Source organism: Melospiza georgiana, chromosome 1 (genome assembly GCF_028018845.1).
Source record: "Melospiza georgiana isolate bMelGeo1 chromosome 1, bMelGeo1.pri, whole genome shotgun sequence".
Classification (NCBI taxonomy): domain Eukaryota; kingdom Metazoa; phylum Chordata; class Aves; order Passeriformes; family Passerellidae; genus Melospiza; species Melospiza georgiana.
In genome coordinates, this window is record NC_080430.1 from 24,006,685 (window position 1) to 24,028,519 (window position 21,835).

Here is a 21,835-nt window from a genome sequence, read left to right on the forward strand (position 1 = left end):
ATCTGTTAGTATAACCACAGGATGATGTCCAAAGAGATGTCTGGATCTGGTTTAATTCACTCTTATGAAAATTGCTGTAAAGTGGAAAACTGTTAAAATACTTTGAGGGATTAATAATTTGATTATATAGGCTGATTATGTGAAGTATTATGTAGTCTGTGTGCTAAACCAGTAAAACAAAACCATCCTAGCTTTCTACAATTGTATTGCAGTAATTTAAGATGAAAATTTACTGCAAACTGGTTAGCCTTAGCCAGTACAAATGCCACTGGATTTGTTGGAGCACAGATGCTCTTTCATTGTTATGACACATTTCTGCATGAACAGAGAAGTTTTTGTTTTCAGGCATAATAAGAAATTGAAATAGTGGATGCAATAGTGAAATGTTCCAGCAGACACAAGATGTAAGAATCTGGTGACCTGGATGTTGTGGTTCTGAATATAAAGTATGGGGTTTATATCAAAGTTTTGCTGTTTAAGAAGACTGTAAGAGATAAGTGGAACAAGACTTCTAAAAGAATGATTTTAAAAAAATACTGCATCTGTGATTCTGTAATATTCTTTGGGCATGTGAGCTGAAGTTTATGTCAGCCAGGAGTGAGCAGAAAACCTCCCAGCTGATGCTCCCAAACTTCTCAGCAATATTAGCTGTGAAAAGAACGAAGAAAAATTAAAATTAAAAAAATCTTTTATTTCTATCATGGAACATCTACTTTTTTTTTGCTTATGGTTTAGATTTTTCATATAAATACTAACTTTAAAGCACATTGTAAGATTTGTTTTTCCTTAAGCTTGGATGTCAGGAAGGGTAGTAATATCAATTGTTAGTTTATATTTCTCTTTGTTTCTGAAGGAAACTTCGTTGTCCTGACTGGAGGGGGCATTGTATTGATAAGCCTCAATCTTAGAAAGATTCAGCAGAAAAAAAATAATCATAAGAGACTTATGCAGCCTCAGCTCTTTCCTAGAAATGAAAAAACCAAGCCAGAATAAGGAATGTTTGGTCAGGATAATCACAATTCCCCTACTTGTGTAGGCCTGTTATTAATGTGTCCTTTAGTTAAAATAAACACCAACTAGTTCTGCCTTATTTGTCTCACATGACAATGGCCCATGGCTGAGGAAAGTTGTGTAGAGTCCTTTCTCCTTTCAACCTATTGCTGTTTTCCTTTGTTTCCTGTATTTTTCTTGCTCCTGGCAGTTCAGCCAGGCTTGTTACTTCTGCTGCTCTTTTTCCACTGTCTTATCTGGCTGCCAGCAGGAATAGTGAGAGTGTAGGAGAAATGGCATGGGTGCTGTTACTGTCTTCTCTGGCTTCAGCGTGACCCCTGCATGTGATCACAGGGAAAGTTCCACTAAGCATCAGGCACCGTGTCTGTACAGTTATTTATGATCCCAGTGTCTGTGCAGTTACTTCTGGTAAAAGCTTCATGGAAATAGAACTTCTCTACTAAAATGATTAATATTTTATTACTGGGGTAAAACTACTTTGTTTCTTGAAAATCTTTCTAATATTAAGCCTGTATAATATTCTGTTTCATGTAATTGTGATGCCAAATAGGTCAGATTTTGCAAAGTAAGTGTCTCTGTTACCTTGCATTTCTCCTTCTTCCGTTCCTTGCCTTACATGGGAAAGGTCAGTAACAGTTCTACACTGAACAGCAGTCATTTGTATTGTAATAGTGTCTGCATCAGTCCCTAGGTATGCTGATTATGTTAGTAGGAGAGCTGATAAAAGAAGCAATAGAAGTGCATGGCCAGCAGGTCAGGGGAGGTTCCCCCCTCTGTTCAGCTCTGCTCTTTTGAGATGCCACTTGGAGCACTGTGTCCAGCTCTGGGGTCCCCAGTACAAGAATGGGCCTGTTGGAGGGAGTCCAGAGGACTGTCACAAAAATGGTCAGAGGCCTGAGATACCTCTCCTTTGAAGAAATGCTGGAAGGGTTGGGGTTGTTCAGCCCAGAAGCAGAGTCGAGAAGGCTTTGGGGAGACTTTGTTGCAGCATTTCAATAATTAAAGGGGGTTCTGTGAAAGAGATAGAGGCGTTTTACCAAGGCCAGTTTTGGCAAGGCAAGAGGCATTGACTTGAAACAGAAAGAAGTTGATGTGGATTGGACATAAGAAATATTTTATGATGGGGATGCCCCATGATTGAGCTCAGGTTGGACAGAACTTTGAGCAGCCTGGTCTACTGAAAGATGTCCCTGCCCAAGACAGAAGGGTTGGACATTTTGATCTTTAAAGATTCTTTCCAGTACAAACCCTTCTGTGATTAAAGCGAAGGTAATATTTGATTTCTTTAAAATCTTTATTCTCTTTCTGTTTTCCTTGGCTTGATACTCATCCTAAAGTCAAAAATCGTTATACAACAAGGCTGTGTTTCATTCTAATTACACTGGCGTCAAGAATAATCTTCCTAAATACAGACTGTGTATGACATACTATAATTAAATTTTGTTATCCATAGCCTTTATGTAAATTCTTAAACTGTTTGTATGCACTGGAAAAAACAGCCAAATATTTCAGCAGAGGTGTTCTGGCAAAAGTTAAAAATACTTCTTCAAGTTATGTGTTTGTTTAAATTCACTTTAGATTAGATCCAATATGTCTTTTGCCATTTTCCTGCCAAAGTCAGAATTTTGCTAGTGAGTATATTAGACATTTTATCAGAAGTTCAGCAGTTGCAGTTCTCCTAATTTTCTGGTGTACATAAGATGCAAGTGACGATCCTTGTGGCTGCAGTTACCTGAATGGCTCATTCTTAGTTAGCAGGGATGACTCTTGGGATTGTGGGGAGTCAGCACCATGATAAGCAGGGTGCTTGGACTAAAATGAGTTAAATTGTTCCTGAAGTTCTCTCAGGAATGTTGTAAAACGCTCCTTAAATACTGTGTAGAAAACATACTTTGTTACAGGAATCCATCTCATTTTAGACACACAATGATCTCCCAGATTCTGTGTTTAGACCTTAAATGAATGTATTGCTTTGAAGGAGTGCTGACGAGTTAAATTACCTCTTTGTTAAAAGGAAATTGATTTGTTCATTCATCTGAAAAAAAATCAAGATCTCTTTGAAAGATCAGCAGGGTCACATTGTCTTTTAGCTTTACAAGGAACAAAACCAGCACGTAAGAATTCCTCCAGGAAACAATGAAAGTATGTGGTTATTTCTGGTTCGGTACGTTTGTGAACAATGCTCATCAAATGTCTCAGACAGTTGAATGTGCTTTCTTCACCTTCCACTTGAAAACATGGAAACAGATAGTCCTTTCATGTAATCAGAGTAGATTTTACAAAATTTCATCCATAGATATTTATGTTACTAATATACTGCACTAAATAGAGATTTAGTCTAGTCTTCAAAGTTAGCTTGCCTAAGTGTAGGTAGGGAACTCTGACAAAATTGCATATTCCTTGAAATGGTGTGCAGTGTTCTATTCAGTGCTTTAAGTCACTTGGGTAGTAATAGAGGAAATAAAGTAAGTGTTGGCTATTTTATTCAGAACATGCGACCTGTGGAACTATCACAAATAGAATCTACACAAAGAATACTGGTCCTCCCAGTAGTATTCTTATGAGCCAAAAGTCAGTGGTTGTATATGGTGGTTGTTGCTTTCCTCTGACATTCTCAAATACAGCATGTTTTGTGAGATTGGACATTGAAAAATCTAGATTTATTTGTTTCTTCACCTTTTTATTTTATTTGAAACACATTGCTGATTATAAAACCAGTAGGTTTTATGTTGAAATGTATTAACTTTAGATAATCATTATTTCCAAATAAGACTGCATGCTTTTAGGAAGGAATGATGTTTGTTGTGTCCAGTCTTATTGCAGGTGCCTGACCTTGTGTAGCTATCCTTGCATTTGATGATTTACCATACAGGCCTCTTTCATATTTACAAGATCCAGTATGACCCTACAAACTGATACTCTTGCATATGAAAAAACTTCCTCAAACTGAGAAACTTCTACTTCAGGAAGATGCTACGGTTTCTAAGGGATTTTCAGATTTTACTGTGGAGTGTCCTCATGAGCGTCCCTATGTTGCCATCCTGTTTAGTTTCACTTTCTGTGGATGTGCCTTGCAGACAGCAAATTTTGTTTTCAATTCTGTCAGTTTAACACCACTGGAAATGAAGTTGGTATTAAAGCTTTTGGCTGGCCATATTCTACCAGAGGTTCTCCAGCAGGTTGGCTTTGGGCCCTCATGCAGTTTCAAATTTGTTTACCTGTGCTAAGGTGAGCAAATGTACTTGAAAAATAAATCCTGGACCCAGTCAAGGTGAGGGTCCAGGCACATTGCACCCTATAGAGATTGATCAGTCAAGTTCCCATGAGGTTTTCTGTAGTTCTTTGTGTTGCAACCTTCATTCCTCCTTTCATGTTCTAGCTGTGCTCTGTACTAGGACTGGTTGTCTTTACTCTCACTTTTTCTAGGCAGATCAATCTGACAGAAATACACAAATTTCTTCAGACTTTCTGCCCCATGCAGCATCAGTCTGTGAGTCCCATCTGTCCCCAGCTCTGTGGACTGTTGCCTTGTAACTCTTGGGGGTGGTTTCTGTGCAGTTTTTGGCTATTGAATCTGATTTCAGAGAGAACACACATTTGTCTTAAGCAGCAACCCATCTCAGTTCAGTTCATCTCACAGCTAAGCAAAGTGTGTTTGGATGTTTTTTGCAGAGGCTCCCATCCTCTGGGTATAATGTGTGTGTGAGGGTAGGGAGAAACCAGAGAAGCACCACGGTGACTGGAGTGTGTTCACATGCTGCCAGCATGGGAGGTGTTGCACTGCTTAAGAACATTACCAATCTCTGGTTCATATTCTTTAGTTTCTCGCTGATGCTGTGTCCTGTGAGTCATCAGCTGCTGCTGCTTCTTTATACAGGTGCTGGGTGACACTTGTTCACTTCTTTGTGATGGAAAGGTGATGCTATCAGCATTGGCCTGTAACACAAAAGTCACTTTTATAGATCCTTAATAAACTGACAGTTTTTTATGCACTTTACCTAAAGTCTACTGTTACTTTAGTTAGTGGAACAGTCTATAGTGAGCTTTTTATACTAAAACTGTGTGCTTGGGATTGAAATGCCAGAACTATGTCTGTCTGTAGCCTGACTTAATCTAATAAAACAACAAACATTTCTTTTTTGTGCTTCTTCACCTTCTGATCTAGATAGAGAAGGGCTTAGGGTTCTAGTGTTGGTAGACTAGGTACAAATCTTTTAGATTTTAGATTTGAGTAGTCTACATAACCTGAAGATTGAAGAGCTAGCTCTAAAAAAATTCTGCTGTATTTTATGCCTGGAACCTAATACCATTAAGAATATCTTCACCTGGAGGGTGGTTGAGCATGGGAACACACTCTCCAGGGAAGTGGTCATGGCACCAGGCCTGACAGAGTTAAGAAACTTTTGGACGACACTCTCAGGTACATGGTATGATTCCTTAGATTGTCCTGTGCAGGGCTGGGAATTGGACCTCAATGATCCTTGTGGGTCCTTTCCAACTCAAAATGTTCTGTGATTCTCTGATTTCTCTCATATCACTGACTAAAGTACAGCAAATTAAATTACTAAGATTATTAAGGCCTTGACAGACAGTTGCATTGGGAACAACTCCAAAGTGTTATCTGAATTTCACAGAACTTTGAGGGTTTTGTTGTTATTTTTTAAAAAATTTTCTACAGACATGAGACCCTGGAAAGAATTTTGAAATTAATTCACAATTACAGGTGAAGCAAATGGATATTCCAGAACATAATTATAGAATGATGATTCTTTTGTTCCATCCTGTGTGATTTGCTGTTCACTAAAGGGGGAAAAAAAAAAGTATACACCACAACAGATTGCTCCTTTTAACTTGTGCTGCTGGATTTTTTCTCCCTGACTACCTGCAGGAATGCAGTCTTTGTCCAGCTATCACAATGTACCTTTGGTTTGGCTGCACAGTGTCTTGTCTCTCCTGCCATGTGTGTTTCTACCTACCCCACAGTGGATTTACCACATTTCATTAAAATGATGAATGCAAGTATTGCAGACAGCACAGTTAAAATTAATGTAGCTATTACTTCAGCTACATCCAAGCAGAGTTTTTTCTTAAACTGCCTCTAGTCAATGCTGCAGCTGGCCCAAGTTGCATCCCTTTAAATGCAACAGTGCAAAGAAAACCAAAGCCATTCTTAAAATCCCTTTTACTCCACAAACTACAGTTGTGAAAGAAGCGTGTCTGAAAGAGAATATTCTACCTGGATAAAAGTCTTTATGGCTGAGTCAGTAAGCCAGAGTCTCAAATTACTAAATTGAGCAATAACTTTAACCTTCAACTTGTGGGTACATATGCTAGCATAAAGAGATTGTAACCCAAGTTGCTAGACTCTCTATCCCACAAGCATATAAATGAGGAAATAATTAATTCTCTCACTAGCCCACACTATGTTTTATTCAAGTCAACTTCTCAACATTTTTGCCACTTTTAAACCTTGGCATTTAAAGCATAGAGATTGTTATATTGGTGATCATTGTATGAAGGGTGAGATGTTGGCATAGCAATTAATTTTTTTTTGTTCTGCATTTTGATGTGTAAAGTGTAACAAGAGTTTGATAATGTTAAGTCTTATTCACAGCGGTTTAAAGTGGCAGAGACTCTTTCATTATTTCCTGTTGATGACTTAGAACTTTTGGCACAAACCTTAGCATATTTCAGTGTGTGAAAAAAACCCTGAACACCACCACTCTTTTCTATAACCAGTTCTCAAGCTTTACAAGTGCGTTTGTTACTTCAGACTTTGCAGAAAAGTTGTCCCAGATACAGGTATCCAGAGAGAACAATTTGTAATTAATTAAAATTTGGCAAATCTCATAAACATGTAAAAATTAGATTTAGGCTTTTTCTGCTGCATCTCAATTACAGGCATCTGTGCCATCCATATGTAAAATAGGTATGCACATTTGAATGCTTCATTCTTAATTTTGTCTTCTTGGTAAAGTGAGATGTTTTTTTTTTAGACTTTGTGTAGAGGGGAATTTTTTTTTAAAACTTTGTAAGACAGAAAGAAGAGCTCTGCCGAGGGCTTTCTCTGCTGTTTTTGGGAGACAGCCTGGTATTCTGAGAGTTATTGAACATAACTTTGGACTTGCTTTATTTGTGTTAGTCTGTCCCAGAAGTGAGGATTAAAATTACCAATATCATAATGTTACACTCATCCTAAGCATACAGGTCACGAGGCTTTCTCCTGAGCCATGAAGTTGTTTGTGGTTCCCTTCTGCAAAAAAAATTATTTATAATGTAGGACAGACTCTGCAGTAAACAATTTAGAAAGTCAGCTTTTAAAAATGAGCTGTGTAACTGCAGTATCCAAAGCAAATAAAATAGCTGCCTTTTGAGCTAACTGTGCTTGAAACAGAGGATGCTTTTAGAATATAATTTCAAAGTATTTCATAGTTTCATCAAAAGCCAGGTAAAACCAAGTATTTTTGATATCTTTTTATCCTTTTTGTGTAACTAATTTGTTATCACTTGTCATTTGAAGGGTTTAGAAGCCATGTAATGTACACTAATTTTAGTTAATGTATTTTATTTTAATAATATTAACATTTAAGTATGAGGAGCTACATAGTCTTCTTTGATCTTGGCTCACTTAGCTTTTCCAGAAGAATATTCTTTTAGTTTACATGACAAACTACTTAAGAAGTAGTTTTTAAGGTTTTTAATCTGCAAATTGTACTTAAACTTTTTAAGTTAAGCTGTGTAATTATGAAGTGTTACATTGTAAAAAAAAAAATTGCACATGATTATTAGCTTCAATCCTGATCTTTGCTCATTATATAAACACTAGGTCTTTTTGGTGCAAGAAATATATAGCATTTTCTTCTCATTGTTAAACCTGAGTATTTTGTGACTGGTTTTGATAGGTTTTCTAAGCAGTGTGATGCAGTACAGTCTGTCTCCCTTTTTTTCATTCCCTGAGGTTTAGAACAGCTGCTGTATCAACACGTGCCAGTCCTCCATTCAGTAAGAATTCTGTTTTAGTATTAAAGCAATTAAAATGTAAATTGAGAAAGATATGCCGTGTCATGAAAGACTTTTGTGTTCAATATGTGGTTCCTAAATGAGTGCTAGGTGTATGATGTTTCCAAAATATTTACCTGTTCCCCTTTGTACAATATTTTACTATTTTTGACAAATTTCTAGAAAGGAGGAGCTCCTTCTAAAATCCTATGATGTCGTTGCTTTTCTTCTTCAGACTCGCTTCTAAGATGATGCCCATGGAAAAAATCAATAGTAACTGGGCAGCTGCTCTCAGAATTTCATTGTTTCCTTGCTCTACTCATGTCTTTGTTTATCCACTTTTACCATCTTATATTCAATGAGAGTGGCTGTCTCTTTGTTAAACTTTTATAGAGCTGTGATACCAAGTGTTGCTAATAAGCCATAGAAATTACTGTTTGTTGCTAAGGCAGAGAAGTGTGATGGCCCTCATGGAGTTTATAGAAATCTTTCCCTAAACTTTAGAGTGGATTTTGGGTTTTGTTAGGCTGGAACTTCTATTTGGCAATACAGTAATAAATATACTTTCAAAATTAGAACTTGATGTTTGGAATTCAGAAATAATATGGGAAATATTTTTCAAACATTACATTTAGTTTTTGCTGAGTTCTTTGGTGTAAAATGATGTTTGTGGTTATGACAAATGATAGAAGGTTATGCTGAAGGCCATGATACAGTTTTTCTGTTAGCACAGAGCTTGACAATTCACTGAATAGATCTCCTTACCAAAAAAATAATCTTGTATTTGTCCTGTAAAATTCTATTCAAGTCTCATTTTATTTAGATAAAATTCTAGAATATTGTCATGTTTGTGTGGTCATTTTTTTCCCACTGGGCTGTGGACACTAAAAAATAGCCTAAGGATTTTAAATGCTGGGTTTATATGTAGAGGGAAGCAAGAGCAGTGACACTGATACTGCACACCCCCCATGTGAGCCCAGGAGCTGCTGAAACTGCTTTAGCAGCACCTGAGTTCAGCTCTCCAGGTCTCTGACTGGCTGATAACCTTCCAGACCACTTCCCTGCCACCTGTGTCAGAGGAAATGTCTGTGTTATATGCCCTTCACCTCTAAAACCACAAAATGACAGACTGAAGGAGTGAACCAAGTTTCCTTTCCCTGAATGTCTGGTTCCATCTTTGCTCATTAACTTCCTGTTCTCTGAGAATGTAACAGGTTGGAAGCTCTTCGTGAAAGACAACTGCACTAAAAGGCATCAGACAGGGCCCCTTTCAGCCATTCTGAGGTCAGAATTTTGCTGCATCAGCTGACATTTTGTCCTTTTTCTCCTTCAGTTGAGGCAGAGGCTGCTTTGGTGGTGGATGCAGTGGGGCTGTTTGCTGCAAGATGAACTGATGACTGTAAATGGGCAGATCTTGAAAATATTTTACTGAAGGGCACTCATCAACTACAGCAGCTTGAGAGAGGCAGCAGCTGTCCCATCTTTCTTTCTGCTGGACTTCCAGGCATGCTGGGAGCCAACTGTTAGAGCCAGGGTACAGAGACAGCTTCTCCTTTGTCTTTCTGTGTTTCTGCTGACCTGTTTAATTACAGTTCAGAAAACAAAAAATACTACTGTGTGGCCCACCAAATTTCCAAAGCATAAAAGGCTAATAGTGCCTATTGTAGTGTTAAAAATTTTGTGGATACTGTATGAAGGTGACAGACATTTATATAGTTTATCATATCATGTGTTTTAAGTAGAGAATTGTTTTCTGGGTTAATTTTGACCCTGTCACTTCTCTCCTTCCATTCTTCCTGAGATCAGTTTCTTGCTATCACATCAAATATAAGCTGTTTGCCATCACCTGAAGGGCCTTCATTGACTATCCCCATTCTATCATCTTTCATTTTATTTTGATAATGTGATGGCTATATTTACATTAGCCTTTGCTAAATTTTCAATACCTCTGCATTCATTCTTGGTTTTGTGTTGGAGTTCACTTGTGTCTTTTCAAAGCCATATCATAGCTCTGTCTCATAATCCTTCTTAAAATTCTCCCCTTCCTTTGACTGAGATTCATTTCCCTTGGAGTCTGTTCCTTTTATACAAACAAGTTTTTTACTCTTTCTATTTCATTCACCTTTCTGTATTATGTCTGTGTCATATTTAGCCCTTTACTGGACACCTAGGCTGTCAGCTTTTTTAAAGAAAGCAGATGTCACTGCTGTTTTCAGTGACTTACATGGTGCAGTCTGCAAATTCCTAAAACTTCTGGATGACATGATAATGTACATAATAGTTCAAGCAATGTGCCTACATCTTTTACATTAGTAGTCACTGATGACAGTCCAACATTCTAATATACCCATGCTCCATCAAAAGTAAATAAAGTTTATTCAGTGTACAAAAGAATAATTTTTGCCTTTTCTGCACAAAAATGACTTGAGATTTTTAGCTCACCCCATAGAGACCCTCACTTCTCCCATGCATTTCCATACCCCTGCCTAAATCCATTCAGATCTCATCTTCACATCTCAACAGAACCACCCTGTCCCAGATTTCTCTCTCAGGTGCCTGGGGGCACCATCTTATCTCTTTCCACTCTCAGTGTTCTCATTCATCCCTACCCAGGTTTGTTTAATGTTCCAGTTTGGGCAAGAAGCAGCGTGTTATGCAGCTGATGCAAGTTATCTGTGTGCTAATTTCCAGAAATAAATGCATGGAAATTGGTGCCGTTACGTTCTAATTTCAATTGATTTTTGCTTTTCTTGGTGTTACAGCCATTAGTGGGATCTTCATTATTGATTTCCATGGTGATTCTGATATCTTTTAGGCATTTGTTCTCATTAATTTAGTTTATAGTCTTGAGAGCTACTGGTGGTAGATAGGGATTGACACATAATACCACAAACTAATCTTGTTAAACTTCAGTGAAATCGTTCTTTCAAGTTATTCCTGAGATTCTGTCTGTTGAATGTAATATGAACTGCTGGCTGACTAAAAAGAGAACTTTTCTTCATAGAATAAAGGGTTCTTAGACTAAAGCCTGAAACTACCCACTATGTAGAGTAATGCATCTAGTTTTGCATCTGAAAACACATTCATTTATGGCACTGAGAGTTGTGACATAGTAATGTCAACATGCAGTGACTTTCTTGAAGAATATAAATATTATATCTGTGTAGTAGCTGCATGTTTGTATTTTAAAATAAGTCAGTGACAGAATGCTGCAGAATCTGTAGTGTGATTGAATAATCTAGGTTTTGGTTTGTGGATATAACTAGATATACAAGGATGTCCATTTGCATTTGGATGAGTGGCTACTTGGTTCTTCTTTAGGTGACTCTAGTCTCAAACAGCATGTTTAGTACGTGGAGGCAGCTGATAGAGCAGAGTCATTGCTACCTCACAACAGCTCAAAATAAGGGTTGCCTTACCACAGTTTTGGAGGACAAAGGCTCAAAATGAAGGCCACCTCCCTCCTTCTTGAACAGACCTGACCATGCTGATGAGGCAACTGGTGACAGCAGCTCTGGGGAAACAAAAGTGTCATGCAGCTGTTCACCAGGCTTCCTCAACTGCTTTTAGTGTGAATTTTATCAACATCCTGATTCCCTTGGATTCTCTGCAGCTCTAGATCCCTTGGATTCCTCTGTCTACGAGGCTGGCGAGGCACCAGTAACTGTGTTGGAAAGCCAGTGTAGAAATAGTAGCTTTGAGATAGTCCCAACAAGTTGAATACAAGGTACTGGGCAGCTCCTGCCCTGTCTGATTTTATGTGCACAACATAGTCTCTCAATCCCCTAACCTGCTGTGCCTGGCATATTTGGATCCCTGAGTGTGCTTTGTGGGATGAAAGGTCTGGCATGGAGCAGTGTGGATGGGATGACTCGTGCACAAAAGGGACCTCCTAGAAGGTTCACTGTGCTACCAGCTGCAGCCAGTGCTGACTCCCCTGTCTGTGCCCTGACATAAACCAACATGTGCTCTCTGCAGCTGCACATCCAGATAAGCTCCTGATGTCCTGTGTCAGGAGCAGAGATGCTCTGTCTGCCCTGTCTTTTTGCAGCTTAATCTGCTGGGTGCCTCCATCAGGTAAAGGTGAGAGGCTGGGGAGCGCAGCAGCTGGAAAATACTTCAGAGTACTGTAAGGTGCAGTTGGTTTGTGCCAGTACAAAGGCCAGATGTTGTGTGGACCCATTCACTGTAGACCTAAGTGTAAGGGGCTAGGTGTTTAAAAGAATTTGCTTAGCAGAGCTGTTAAGATGGGGCCATGGTAATTCCGGTGTGCATGGGCATTCATCTTACTGGCACAGAAGGGTGCTGTGTACACCCACCTATACAAGCTCAGGTTCTTCAAGCATATTTTAATATGATTTTCTTTAATTAAAAGTTAAACTAATGTCTGCTTTATTGCATATTTCTGAATAATTTTTCTTCCTTGTATAAGAATTTTACTTTAGATCTCTTCTGTTTTTGAATTAACATCTGATTTTTAATTCATTTCTCATTCATGGAAATTCAGTGTTCATGCCAGTATCCTAATACAGGTCAATATTAGCCATTTCTTTTCCATAGGTTTAAAGAGTGTAGGTAGTGAAGATATTTGCAGAGGGAGGGAAATCCACAATTTATCAGGGAAATGATCTAGAAGAATTGGGAGTTGGTGTGCATTACCTAGAAAGACTTCAGCCATTCCTGAGGAGAAGTACAGAGACCCTATGCACTTCTTCTTGACCTGCCTATTTACAGTGCTCTGCATTCTTTCTTTTCATCTAGGAAAAAGTATTTTATAGAATAACTGGAATGTTTTTTGTCTTTTTTAGGCTGTGAAGCATGTTACAGAACCGTACAACAAGTGGATGAAGGGGAAAGGAAGTGCCGTTGATAGCTAGGACAGCAACATGGGAAATACAACCACCAAATTCCGCAAAGCTCTTATAAATGGAGATGAAAACTTGGCCTGCCAAATCTATGAGAGCAACCCTCAACTCAAAGAAACTCTTGACCCAAATACTTCTTATGGAGAAACGTACCAGCACAATACTCCGCTCCATTATGCTGCTAGGCATGGGATGAATCGTATCCTGGGGTAAGCAGCCTTTGAAATTTGGCTTGGCTGTGAAAAACTGACCTGAAAATGCAAGACTGTCAGCCAGGTTACAAACTCCTGGTGTGTGTGTGTGCATAGGTGTACACATATATGTGCATGTGTGTGTTGCACAGACAAAATTTGTAACAAGTTCTAGTAGTAATAGAAAACATTCAAATTAGTCTATAATCACAGGCTGATAAACAGTCTTTAATTTTGTTTCAGTGTCTGTTCCTTTCTTTGTAAAATTAATCTTGGTCAGTTTTAGCTTGTTTCCTTAGGACTCCTATTTAATTGTTCTTTGAAAATAGTGACTGTTCCATCATTCTTGATGTGTTTTCCTGTCTTTAAATAATCTGTTTGCAAAGCTTTGTGGATATTACACTGATAGTAACTATTTCTAGATGGTACAATATATATTTATTCTTGCATTATTCAGACAGCTTTTATTTTTTGAGTTGGATAATAACAGTGAACACTAATATCTTGACAATGAGTAAGTTTATTGTTGCTGCAGTCAACACGGACTGCAATCGCTAATATTAGGTATTTCCATTCTTTTGTATTTTTTTCAGTTCTCTAAGATCAGTTAAAGATTAACATCTTACCCATGTCCAGACATTGCAGACACAAGCTATTCTCATTTAATATTTTGTGAAGGTAGTAGCAGGCAGACGTTACTAAACCTCTTCTTCAGTAAGCACTATTAGAAAGAATTTCATAAATGTCCTCTTCTTCATATTAGAAAACAGAACAGAAAGAAATACTAAACTGTGTTATTGGTAATATTCTTTTCATTTTTGTGTTTATGTCTAAATGGTCCTGTAGTATTCATAAGGTTTGTTTTGTACCTCATATGCTGTAACTTTACTAGCTTTCTGGCCTCTCACTATAAATTTTTCCTCTGTGTTTTAGATTCATCAAACCAAATTTTTATTTTATAATTTAAAATTTAGCTAATTTTTGGCTAAATATTTTTCTCTTCTTCCCTATGTATTCTGTATTTCTATTTTTAATTTGTTTTCATTTAATCACTGAAACTTTTTTTTTATTTTTCCCCCCATTCCTATTCTTGAATTATAGAAAAGAGTTAACTAAATTGAATTTAAAATAGTGTCCAGTTTTCACTTACACTTTCCATATTATTTTTTCCTCTGAGATTTTCAGATTTCTCTCAAGAAAATAGCTCTTAAGAAATTATAGCCTCATTGAGACAACAAGGACACATGGAATTGCACATATGAAAAGAAATAGTCATAATTACTGACTTCTGAGCAGTGCATTAGTTAATTATTGCATCATTATGATGGAATCTCAACTGCTTTATATTTTTTTAAAAAGTCATTTAGAAATGCCATTTTGCTCCTAGCTACATAGGCCCTTCAACATTTAAGTCTCACAGAAGAACTTTTTTTTTCACACATTACAAACTAATGATCAAAAGAATAATTCTTTTGCCTTGTTTGAATCAAGGGTTTGTAATACATTTTCTGTCTCTAAACATAGGGTGGGTGCCTGTATCTGCTGGAATCTGGTTCTGAAAACCCAGACTGTTAGAATTGTAGCACTTGTGAGCAATAATTTACTGAAGTTTTTTTACTATTAACTTTTCTGATGTCTTTCTAAGGGCTTCTGTTTAAGATGTGCTGCACATAAATGGGGCCTTTTTATCTAAATAAAGTAGTAAAAGTGAATAAATATAAGCCTTATTGTGTGTCTGTTTGCTAAGTTGATAGCAGAAAGGGCACAAGTACTTTGGAGTTAAGCTGCTTCTTTTTGATGCAAAGTCCTGGATATGGGAGGGGTTAAATGAGCTGATTTTTAAAAGGAGTGCTTTGATTTACTGACAAAGTTGAGTGCCTAAATATAAATTAATTTTAATTTCTTTGTATTTTGAGAGAAATTTACAATTATGAGATGTCCATAGTAGTATAATACTTTATGTTTATCTCTTCATAAAACATTTTAAATATTGGGGAATGTGTAGCACCACTAACTACAAGCTGTAGCATTTACTTGCATGCGCACCATATAATTCAATTTTTCATTACAGGCAATAGTATTATTGTGGGTGGATATGAACTGACGTGTTTACAGTTTACTGTGTGAGATTTTCTCAAAATAGAGTAGTGTGATGCAGTTGTTGGTACACCTTTTGCATTACAGAATGCATTGAGAGAGATATTTTGGGAAGTTTAGAAATATCCTATGTGGCAGTGCTGAGGGTGGTGTGACTGGCCAAAGGCACAGTGAAAGCACCAGGTTTGCAGCGAAAGGGACTTGGGGACATCCTGCTGCAGTTGTCTCAGAAGGAAAGAACCAAGAAACTGGAGAGGAGGTGAAAGGGTCACAAAGCAAAACTGCCAACCTGCACAAACTTGATTTAATCCAGCATGAAGTCTACTGAGAGAAACTTAAGCCAACAAAAATTTCTCAATGATTTCGAGCTGCTCAGTTATTATGCAGCAAGTATCTGAGTCATCTGGCTGCTGCACTTTTGATCCAATATTTACAGACCAGAAACAGGATCAAGATGTAAAAATTTAAAAATTTGCTGTTAACTTCTTTTCACAAGATCCAGCAAGATTTTGTTAAAATGCTAGGATCATTTCTTGATCATTTTAATGAGTATCATAGGAAACTTTAGTATACTAGGAATGTTGAAATATAAACCAAAACATAGTCAACATTCCATTAATGTATAACTTGGTCTGCAGCCCTGAATAATGTTTACCTGACATACCAGTTTGTTTTAACATAGCATTTAATGTTTATAAACCAAAAATTGCTGACCACAGCTAATTAACTCAAACAAGAATTTTCTAAAACTTGATCTCAGGCCAGTAAGCTCATCAGCAGAGAGGAGCCCCAAGGCTGGCACAGGATAACCCTCAGCCCCCAGCTGTGGCACCTGTCAGAGGAGCTGGCAGAAGGGCATTGTACTGGGTTCATGGGGCAGGGTTTTGGTAGCAGGGGGCTGCAGGGATGGCATCTGTGAGAAGAGATCAGTGTGCCCCACACCAGGCACAGCTGGTGTCTGCCAGCTCCAGACCTGCCCCACCACTGGCCAAAGCTGAGACTGTGGTCATGCTGGTGGTACCTCTGCATACTTAGGAAAGGATGAAAAATGCTGCACAGCTTCTATGAGAGGAGTGAAAAAAATGTGAGGGAAACAGCCCTGCAGAGAGCCCAGGCCAGAGAAGGAGGGGCAGGAGGTGCTTCAGGCCCTGGAGCAGATTTCCCTGCAGCCCATGGTGCAGGCTGTGCTGGGGCTGGATGGCCTCCCACAGCCCCTGGACATCCATGGGGAGCAGAGAGGCACCCACAGCCCCTGGAGGACCCCACAGCAGAACAGGTGGGTGTGCTCTGAAGGAGCCTGGAGCCCATGGAGAGCCCATGCTGGATCAGGCTCCTGGCAGGAGCTGCACAGCCTGTGGAGAGCAGCCCACACAGATGCAGGGTTTCTGGCAGGACCTGTGACCCTGTGGGGACCCACACTGCTGCTGTGTGTTTTGAAGGACTGTGCCCTGTGGAGTTACCCACGCTGGAGCAGTTCATGAAGCACCCCACACAGGAATTTTGAGAGCTTTATACAACATCCACACTGGTCTTATCCCACTACAAATATTTATCATGTTTCCCTATGAATTAAGATCTTGACAGAAGATTCATATTTAAGAGGGTAGTTGAAATTTCACTCCCTAAATGTGTATAAAAATATTACAGACAAAGCTCACTGGAAACATGTTTTCTTTAGAAAAGGCAGTCTTCAGATGATCAAGCACATCCAATGCCCTCAGGCTTTTTGTTTTTCTTTTTTGCCCAAGAGATGTTTTAGACCATCTGACTACTTAGTTTGAAAGAATTGCTATCAATGTGGAAAGTTACTCACTGGAGTCTGGCTGTTGGTGAAGCACTCTGAGCTATGACAAGAGAACAGACTTTCCAGAGGCTGCTTGAGATGGAGTGACTGGAAATCACGAGGACTTGCTTGACGTTGAAAGGAAAAAAAACCCCTTAGATAAACTGTCATTTTGCAATATATGTGGTGTGACTTTCAGTTTTGCAGCTTTGCTGGGAAGCTTTTTGGATCAGTGACAGATTTTCCTCATTGTGTGTTTCATAGTGCTATATCTGAGCACTTTGTGGGTATTCAAGCCAAAAGTGGATTGTTGTAGCAGTCGCTGCTGGTCCTGGCCTGAAGAGTGGGGAGGAGGAGATGACAGAAGCATGGAACTCTGGGGAGACAGGACAGGTTTACAAAGCTGATTTTTTCCTAGAACAAGAAAACCAGGACTTTCTTCTTACAGAGATTCTGGAAATTGAGGTGATTGCTGAAACTAAAGAAAAAAAAAATCAAACCCAAACCCACTTCTTTTAACATTCTTGATGTCTACCATTCAGTAATGATGGTTAAGCAACTCTGGCAATGAAGGCATAGCTAGGTCAGTCAGAGAGAAACATTGGTAAATGTGCCTGGGATTTGTTCATAGGCAATATCTCTTGTTTCGTTACTATAATTTGGGAAGTAAATTTCACTTCAGAAGAATAACAGAACATCAAAATAGTGGTGGTTTCCTCTAGGCTATGCATCCCTTGCAATTTCAGCTACAGTCCCCTTCTGTTCTGCCTGTTAAAGAGGTTTCAGTGAAGACTGGACCAAGCAATTGTAATGCAGTCAAAAAAAGTATGTTAATAATTCCAGCATGTTATGGAGGGTGAATTTGCCAGAAAACTTGTTGACCCCAAAGGGAATGCTGCATTTGTCAGAGCATATTCAGGAATGTTTCTTCCCATGCCAGGTTTTGTTGGCTTTTCATCCATTTGCAGTCATGTTGAAAATTAGTTTTGGATAGTTTTGAGGGACATGTGTGTAGACTGTTTTTCAGAACAAGATTTCCCTGAAGTTTAGCGGTTATTAGAAGATTTTTATGCTGCAAAAATATATATTAAGGAAAAGTATTGATGAAAACCCTGTTCTTTGCAGGTCATCTGGCTTTAGAGAAGTGCTGTAGTTGCTTGTTTTGTGATAAGGTTGAAGCTGCTCTGAATTTTTTATTTTATTTTTTTCTGGAGATGGAAATCAAAAAGAGGCTACTTCACTGTTTTGACAGACAGAAGTTCTGTAAATATTTAAACTTTGAGATGCAAATAGACCTAAATGACTCGTGCTGAAATCTTCATAAAGGTGCTAAAATTCTTTTTTTTATTAAATTTCTGAACATCTATTCAATGCTTTGACAATAAGTCTAGTGTTCCTTTGTAAATTGCTTTCCTAACAGTACTTCTGATATAAATGTGAGCAAAAGAAAACTAATAAGGTTCATAGCAGCTCTTTATCTAATAAGGGCAAATGGGGAAAATGTAGGGTTGTTAACCAAAACTACAGGATCCCAGTGTAAGGAAATTTGTATTGAGTGTATGGATGTTTTCAAGTAGGTTCAGAAAGCAACTGGAGGAGTCTTTTTTTTCCTCCTTTTTTTTGTTTCTCATGGTAATTCTTTGAATTATTACATGTGCTTGGGGTTTTCCAATTTAAAGCTCATTTGGAAGAAAAATCATGAAGGCATAATAGTGGCCTAAGCTACTGTCCTAAAAGTCATTTTTTTAAGTTTTGGCTTCTGATTTTAATACAAAAGAAAACCACCCAACTATATTCCCTTTCTTCCACATAACAGAATAATTCTGTTCTGGTTTAATAACTTAAAGTGTATGATACATTACTTCATCTGAATAATTTATTAGAATGTCATTGTCCAGATCATTCACTTTGAGCAACAGAAAGCAAGCTTGTTTTATTTATCAACAATTATACAGATAACTATTTCAAACATACTTCTGTTTAAATTAATTTTATTCAGAAAAGTAAGTATGTCTCCACTGGAATTATTCATACTAGGTCTCCTTTATAGTCAGTATAGTCATAGGTAATAAATCTAGTCAGAATAATTAGTGAAGGCAACAGCACAATTCATGTATTGTGAAGGTGACCACAAAGTGTTTAAAATTAAGGGTGTGCCAGCAGTGCCTGTTTCTTCCCATTGATTCAAAGGGAATTTAAGAGAATTGGATCAGCTGTCTGCACTGTAGGTCACCAGGGCTGAGAAGATGAATCTCATCCTATGTTATACTAAATATGTAAAATTGAATAGCAAGCACCTGTAAAGTTGTAAATTGAAAACTTTGATGATTTTACAGTATGAGACATGAATGCTTCTTATGGACAATACTGCTTGTGGTGTAGTGTTAAATGTTTTCCTTTGGTGTTGTGTGGTGACTGACCTGTGAAGTGTTTGGATCTGTCCAAGTGGAAGCATAGGTGTTTCTCAAATTGCTTTGTTTGCATTGCACTCAGCTGCTGAATTAGTTCTGTAAGGTCCTTTTTAGATCAGTCATTTTGTGTTGTTGTGAGTCTTGGTCACCTTTCAAATTCATTGGAATATGAAATACTGAAGGGAGCTCTCGATTAGATGAAGGAGAATAATAAATAAGGAATATGATCTCACAGGGCTTTGTGGGCATGTTTATTAAGAAGCAGGAGGACCAAGTGAATTGAAGTGCCCCTGATTTCAGTAGCAGAGCATCTGACTGGGTGGTAGAAAATAGTAATTTATAAGGTCATTTTCATCATAGTCAGTCTAAAAAGAAGTCAAGATGATGTACAAAGTATAAATAGGAAGCCTTTAAAAGTGATCAAGTTTTTACTGTGACTAAATCCTGGAGAAAACTGCCAAAGACAGAAAAAACCAGAGGAGACACTTAGAGGAGCAGCCGCAGATGTGAAGTAGCAGCAGTAGCATTTGCTTTGTTCCTCAAAGGCTGCCACCCACTTGGGCACTGTCTTCTAAAGTACAGTAAGGCAGGCTGAAAAACTCAGATCTTTATCTCACTGACTGTTGTTTTCCTTTCCCTAAAGCTGAAAATCTCAGTTTTGAGCTGTTCTCACTGAGCAGACGTGTGTGGCCTCCCAAGGTATCTTCCCTGGTGTTCCTCATGACCTGCTCACAAAATGCAAAACAGAAAGTAGACTTTATTCTAATCACAGTCTGACCTACAAACAAAGATCAAAAGTGAGTCAGCTGCAGTGTTTTTAGGTCTTAAAGCTGACTCTCTTCTGTCTGACTTCGATTATTTTAACCTCAGTAGGTTAAAGAGGCATGATGCTTGTGAGTTTGTTGCTCACAGCACAGCCTTTGCTCTCCAGCTGCAGCTGCCACTCTTTGAGTTATTGCTTCTTCTTGCTGCTAGGGTTTTTTTGCACCCAGAGGAAACTGTTCTAATTTTACTTTCCTTGGTGGAAATCACACATTGCAGAGTAAGACTGCTTTGTTAGTGATTGGTGAAATGAGACCTATTAATGCAGTGCACTCAAAGGTTTCTTATTCTGTCTTGTCTGTTCTCCTTAGAGCCGTTGTGAACATTTTTCCACAGGCAAAGTAAAATTTTCTTTGGTTTATAGAGGAGTACAGCTTTGGTCCTTGCCAACCAGAATGACCACGTCTTTATTTCAACTAATTTTGTTGCCAGGTAGAGTTTGTGACTGCTGAGTTGATTGGTAAATACTGAATCATTGTGTCAAATGGCTTCACTTCACCCTGGGGTTAGAGGCACATGTGCCTTCCTTACCAGAGAGATCTGTTGGCTCAAATATTTCATAAATAACTCATTAATTTTTATATCTAATTGCAAAATATTCAATGACATTGTATATAGACACAGCTTTCCTTTTGGCCAAGGTACAGATCATGGATTATTTGATTTTTTTAAATTCACACTTTTTTTTTATATATTTAATGTAATAAAGTTACATCATTGGGACATGTAAGGAAAATAATTAGTGTCATTAAAGTGGCATACAAACTGAAAATATTTTTATGGTGGGAGAGATAAAGATGAGATAATTTCTTTAATAAAGTTATGGTTTTTAAGAAATACAAATGATGCAAAGCTTGATAGTATTCACTGTGTAATTTCTTCATTATTGCTATGTAAATAATATCAACACTAGATAGCATACACTGCCAGGTCATTTACAAACAAACAAAGATAGTTGTCCTGTGCAGAAATACAAATCTGTGTGTTTAAAAGGTGAAAATGAGAACACTTGTTGGTAATTTCATATTTATTATTTCATCTCACATTTGTTTGAGACCAATATAAAACTAAAAGTCAAAGTTATGTGGGAAGAGAATTCAGACTGGATGGTCTCAGAAAAAAATCTGTGTTTCAAAGGAAGGATTTGGAGACAAGGCTGGAAGAAGGATGGCACCTAGAATTAGTTCTAGCCATCAAGAGATGTATATAAGAAAGGGCCAGAGACAGAGATGCAAATCACACAGAGTTTGCTTTACAAGGACTGTCACAAAGCTGCTGGTAAGCAGCCAGCTTCAGTGGAAGCCACTTCTGATTTGGCATTCAGCTCTATTTCTTTTAAAATCCCACTCAGAATATTGAAATAAAAGCCAGAAGAGGCGTGGGATCTTGGAAACAGTATTCCTGACTGTCCAAGGGAATGCTGAACTTAAGTTACTCATAGATAAAAACAATAGTGTTCTGGTTACAAGAAACTTACAGAAGTAATTGATACATTTTTGCATCAGGAATTGTTTAATCTTTATTTTGGTGCTACTGTTCCTCCTAATAGTCGTAGGAACCATAAATAAAGCATAATTTTTCTTTGTCCTGCTGTATAACAAATACAAGGATTAATGTAAGAAATGCTTCAGAATGTTAGTGAAACAGTGAAGTACT

The 21,835-nt window shown here is 38.0% G+C and overlaps 1 protein-coding gene across 5 annotated transcripts in view; it reads left to right on the forward strand.

Annotated features, from left to right (window-relative positions):
* Positions 1 to 21,835, forward strand: part of ANKIB1 (ankyrin repeat and IBR domain containing 1) — an 88,466-nt gene that overhangs the window by 19,499 nt on the left and 47,132 nt on the right. For all 5 annotated transcript variants that reach the window (XM_058023029.1, XM_058023062.1, XM_058023054.1 and 2 more), the window contains exon 2: positions 12,819 to 13,084. In XM_058023029.1, the coding sequence (XP_057879012.1) occupies positions 12,897 to 13,084 (188 nt within the window). In that variant the 5' untranslated portion in view covers positions 12,819 to 12,896. The remainder of the gene's footprint in view (positions 1 to 12,818; positions 13,085 to 21,835) is intronic.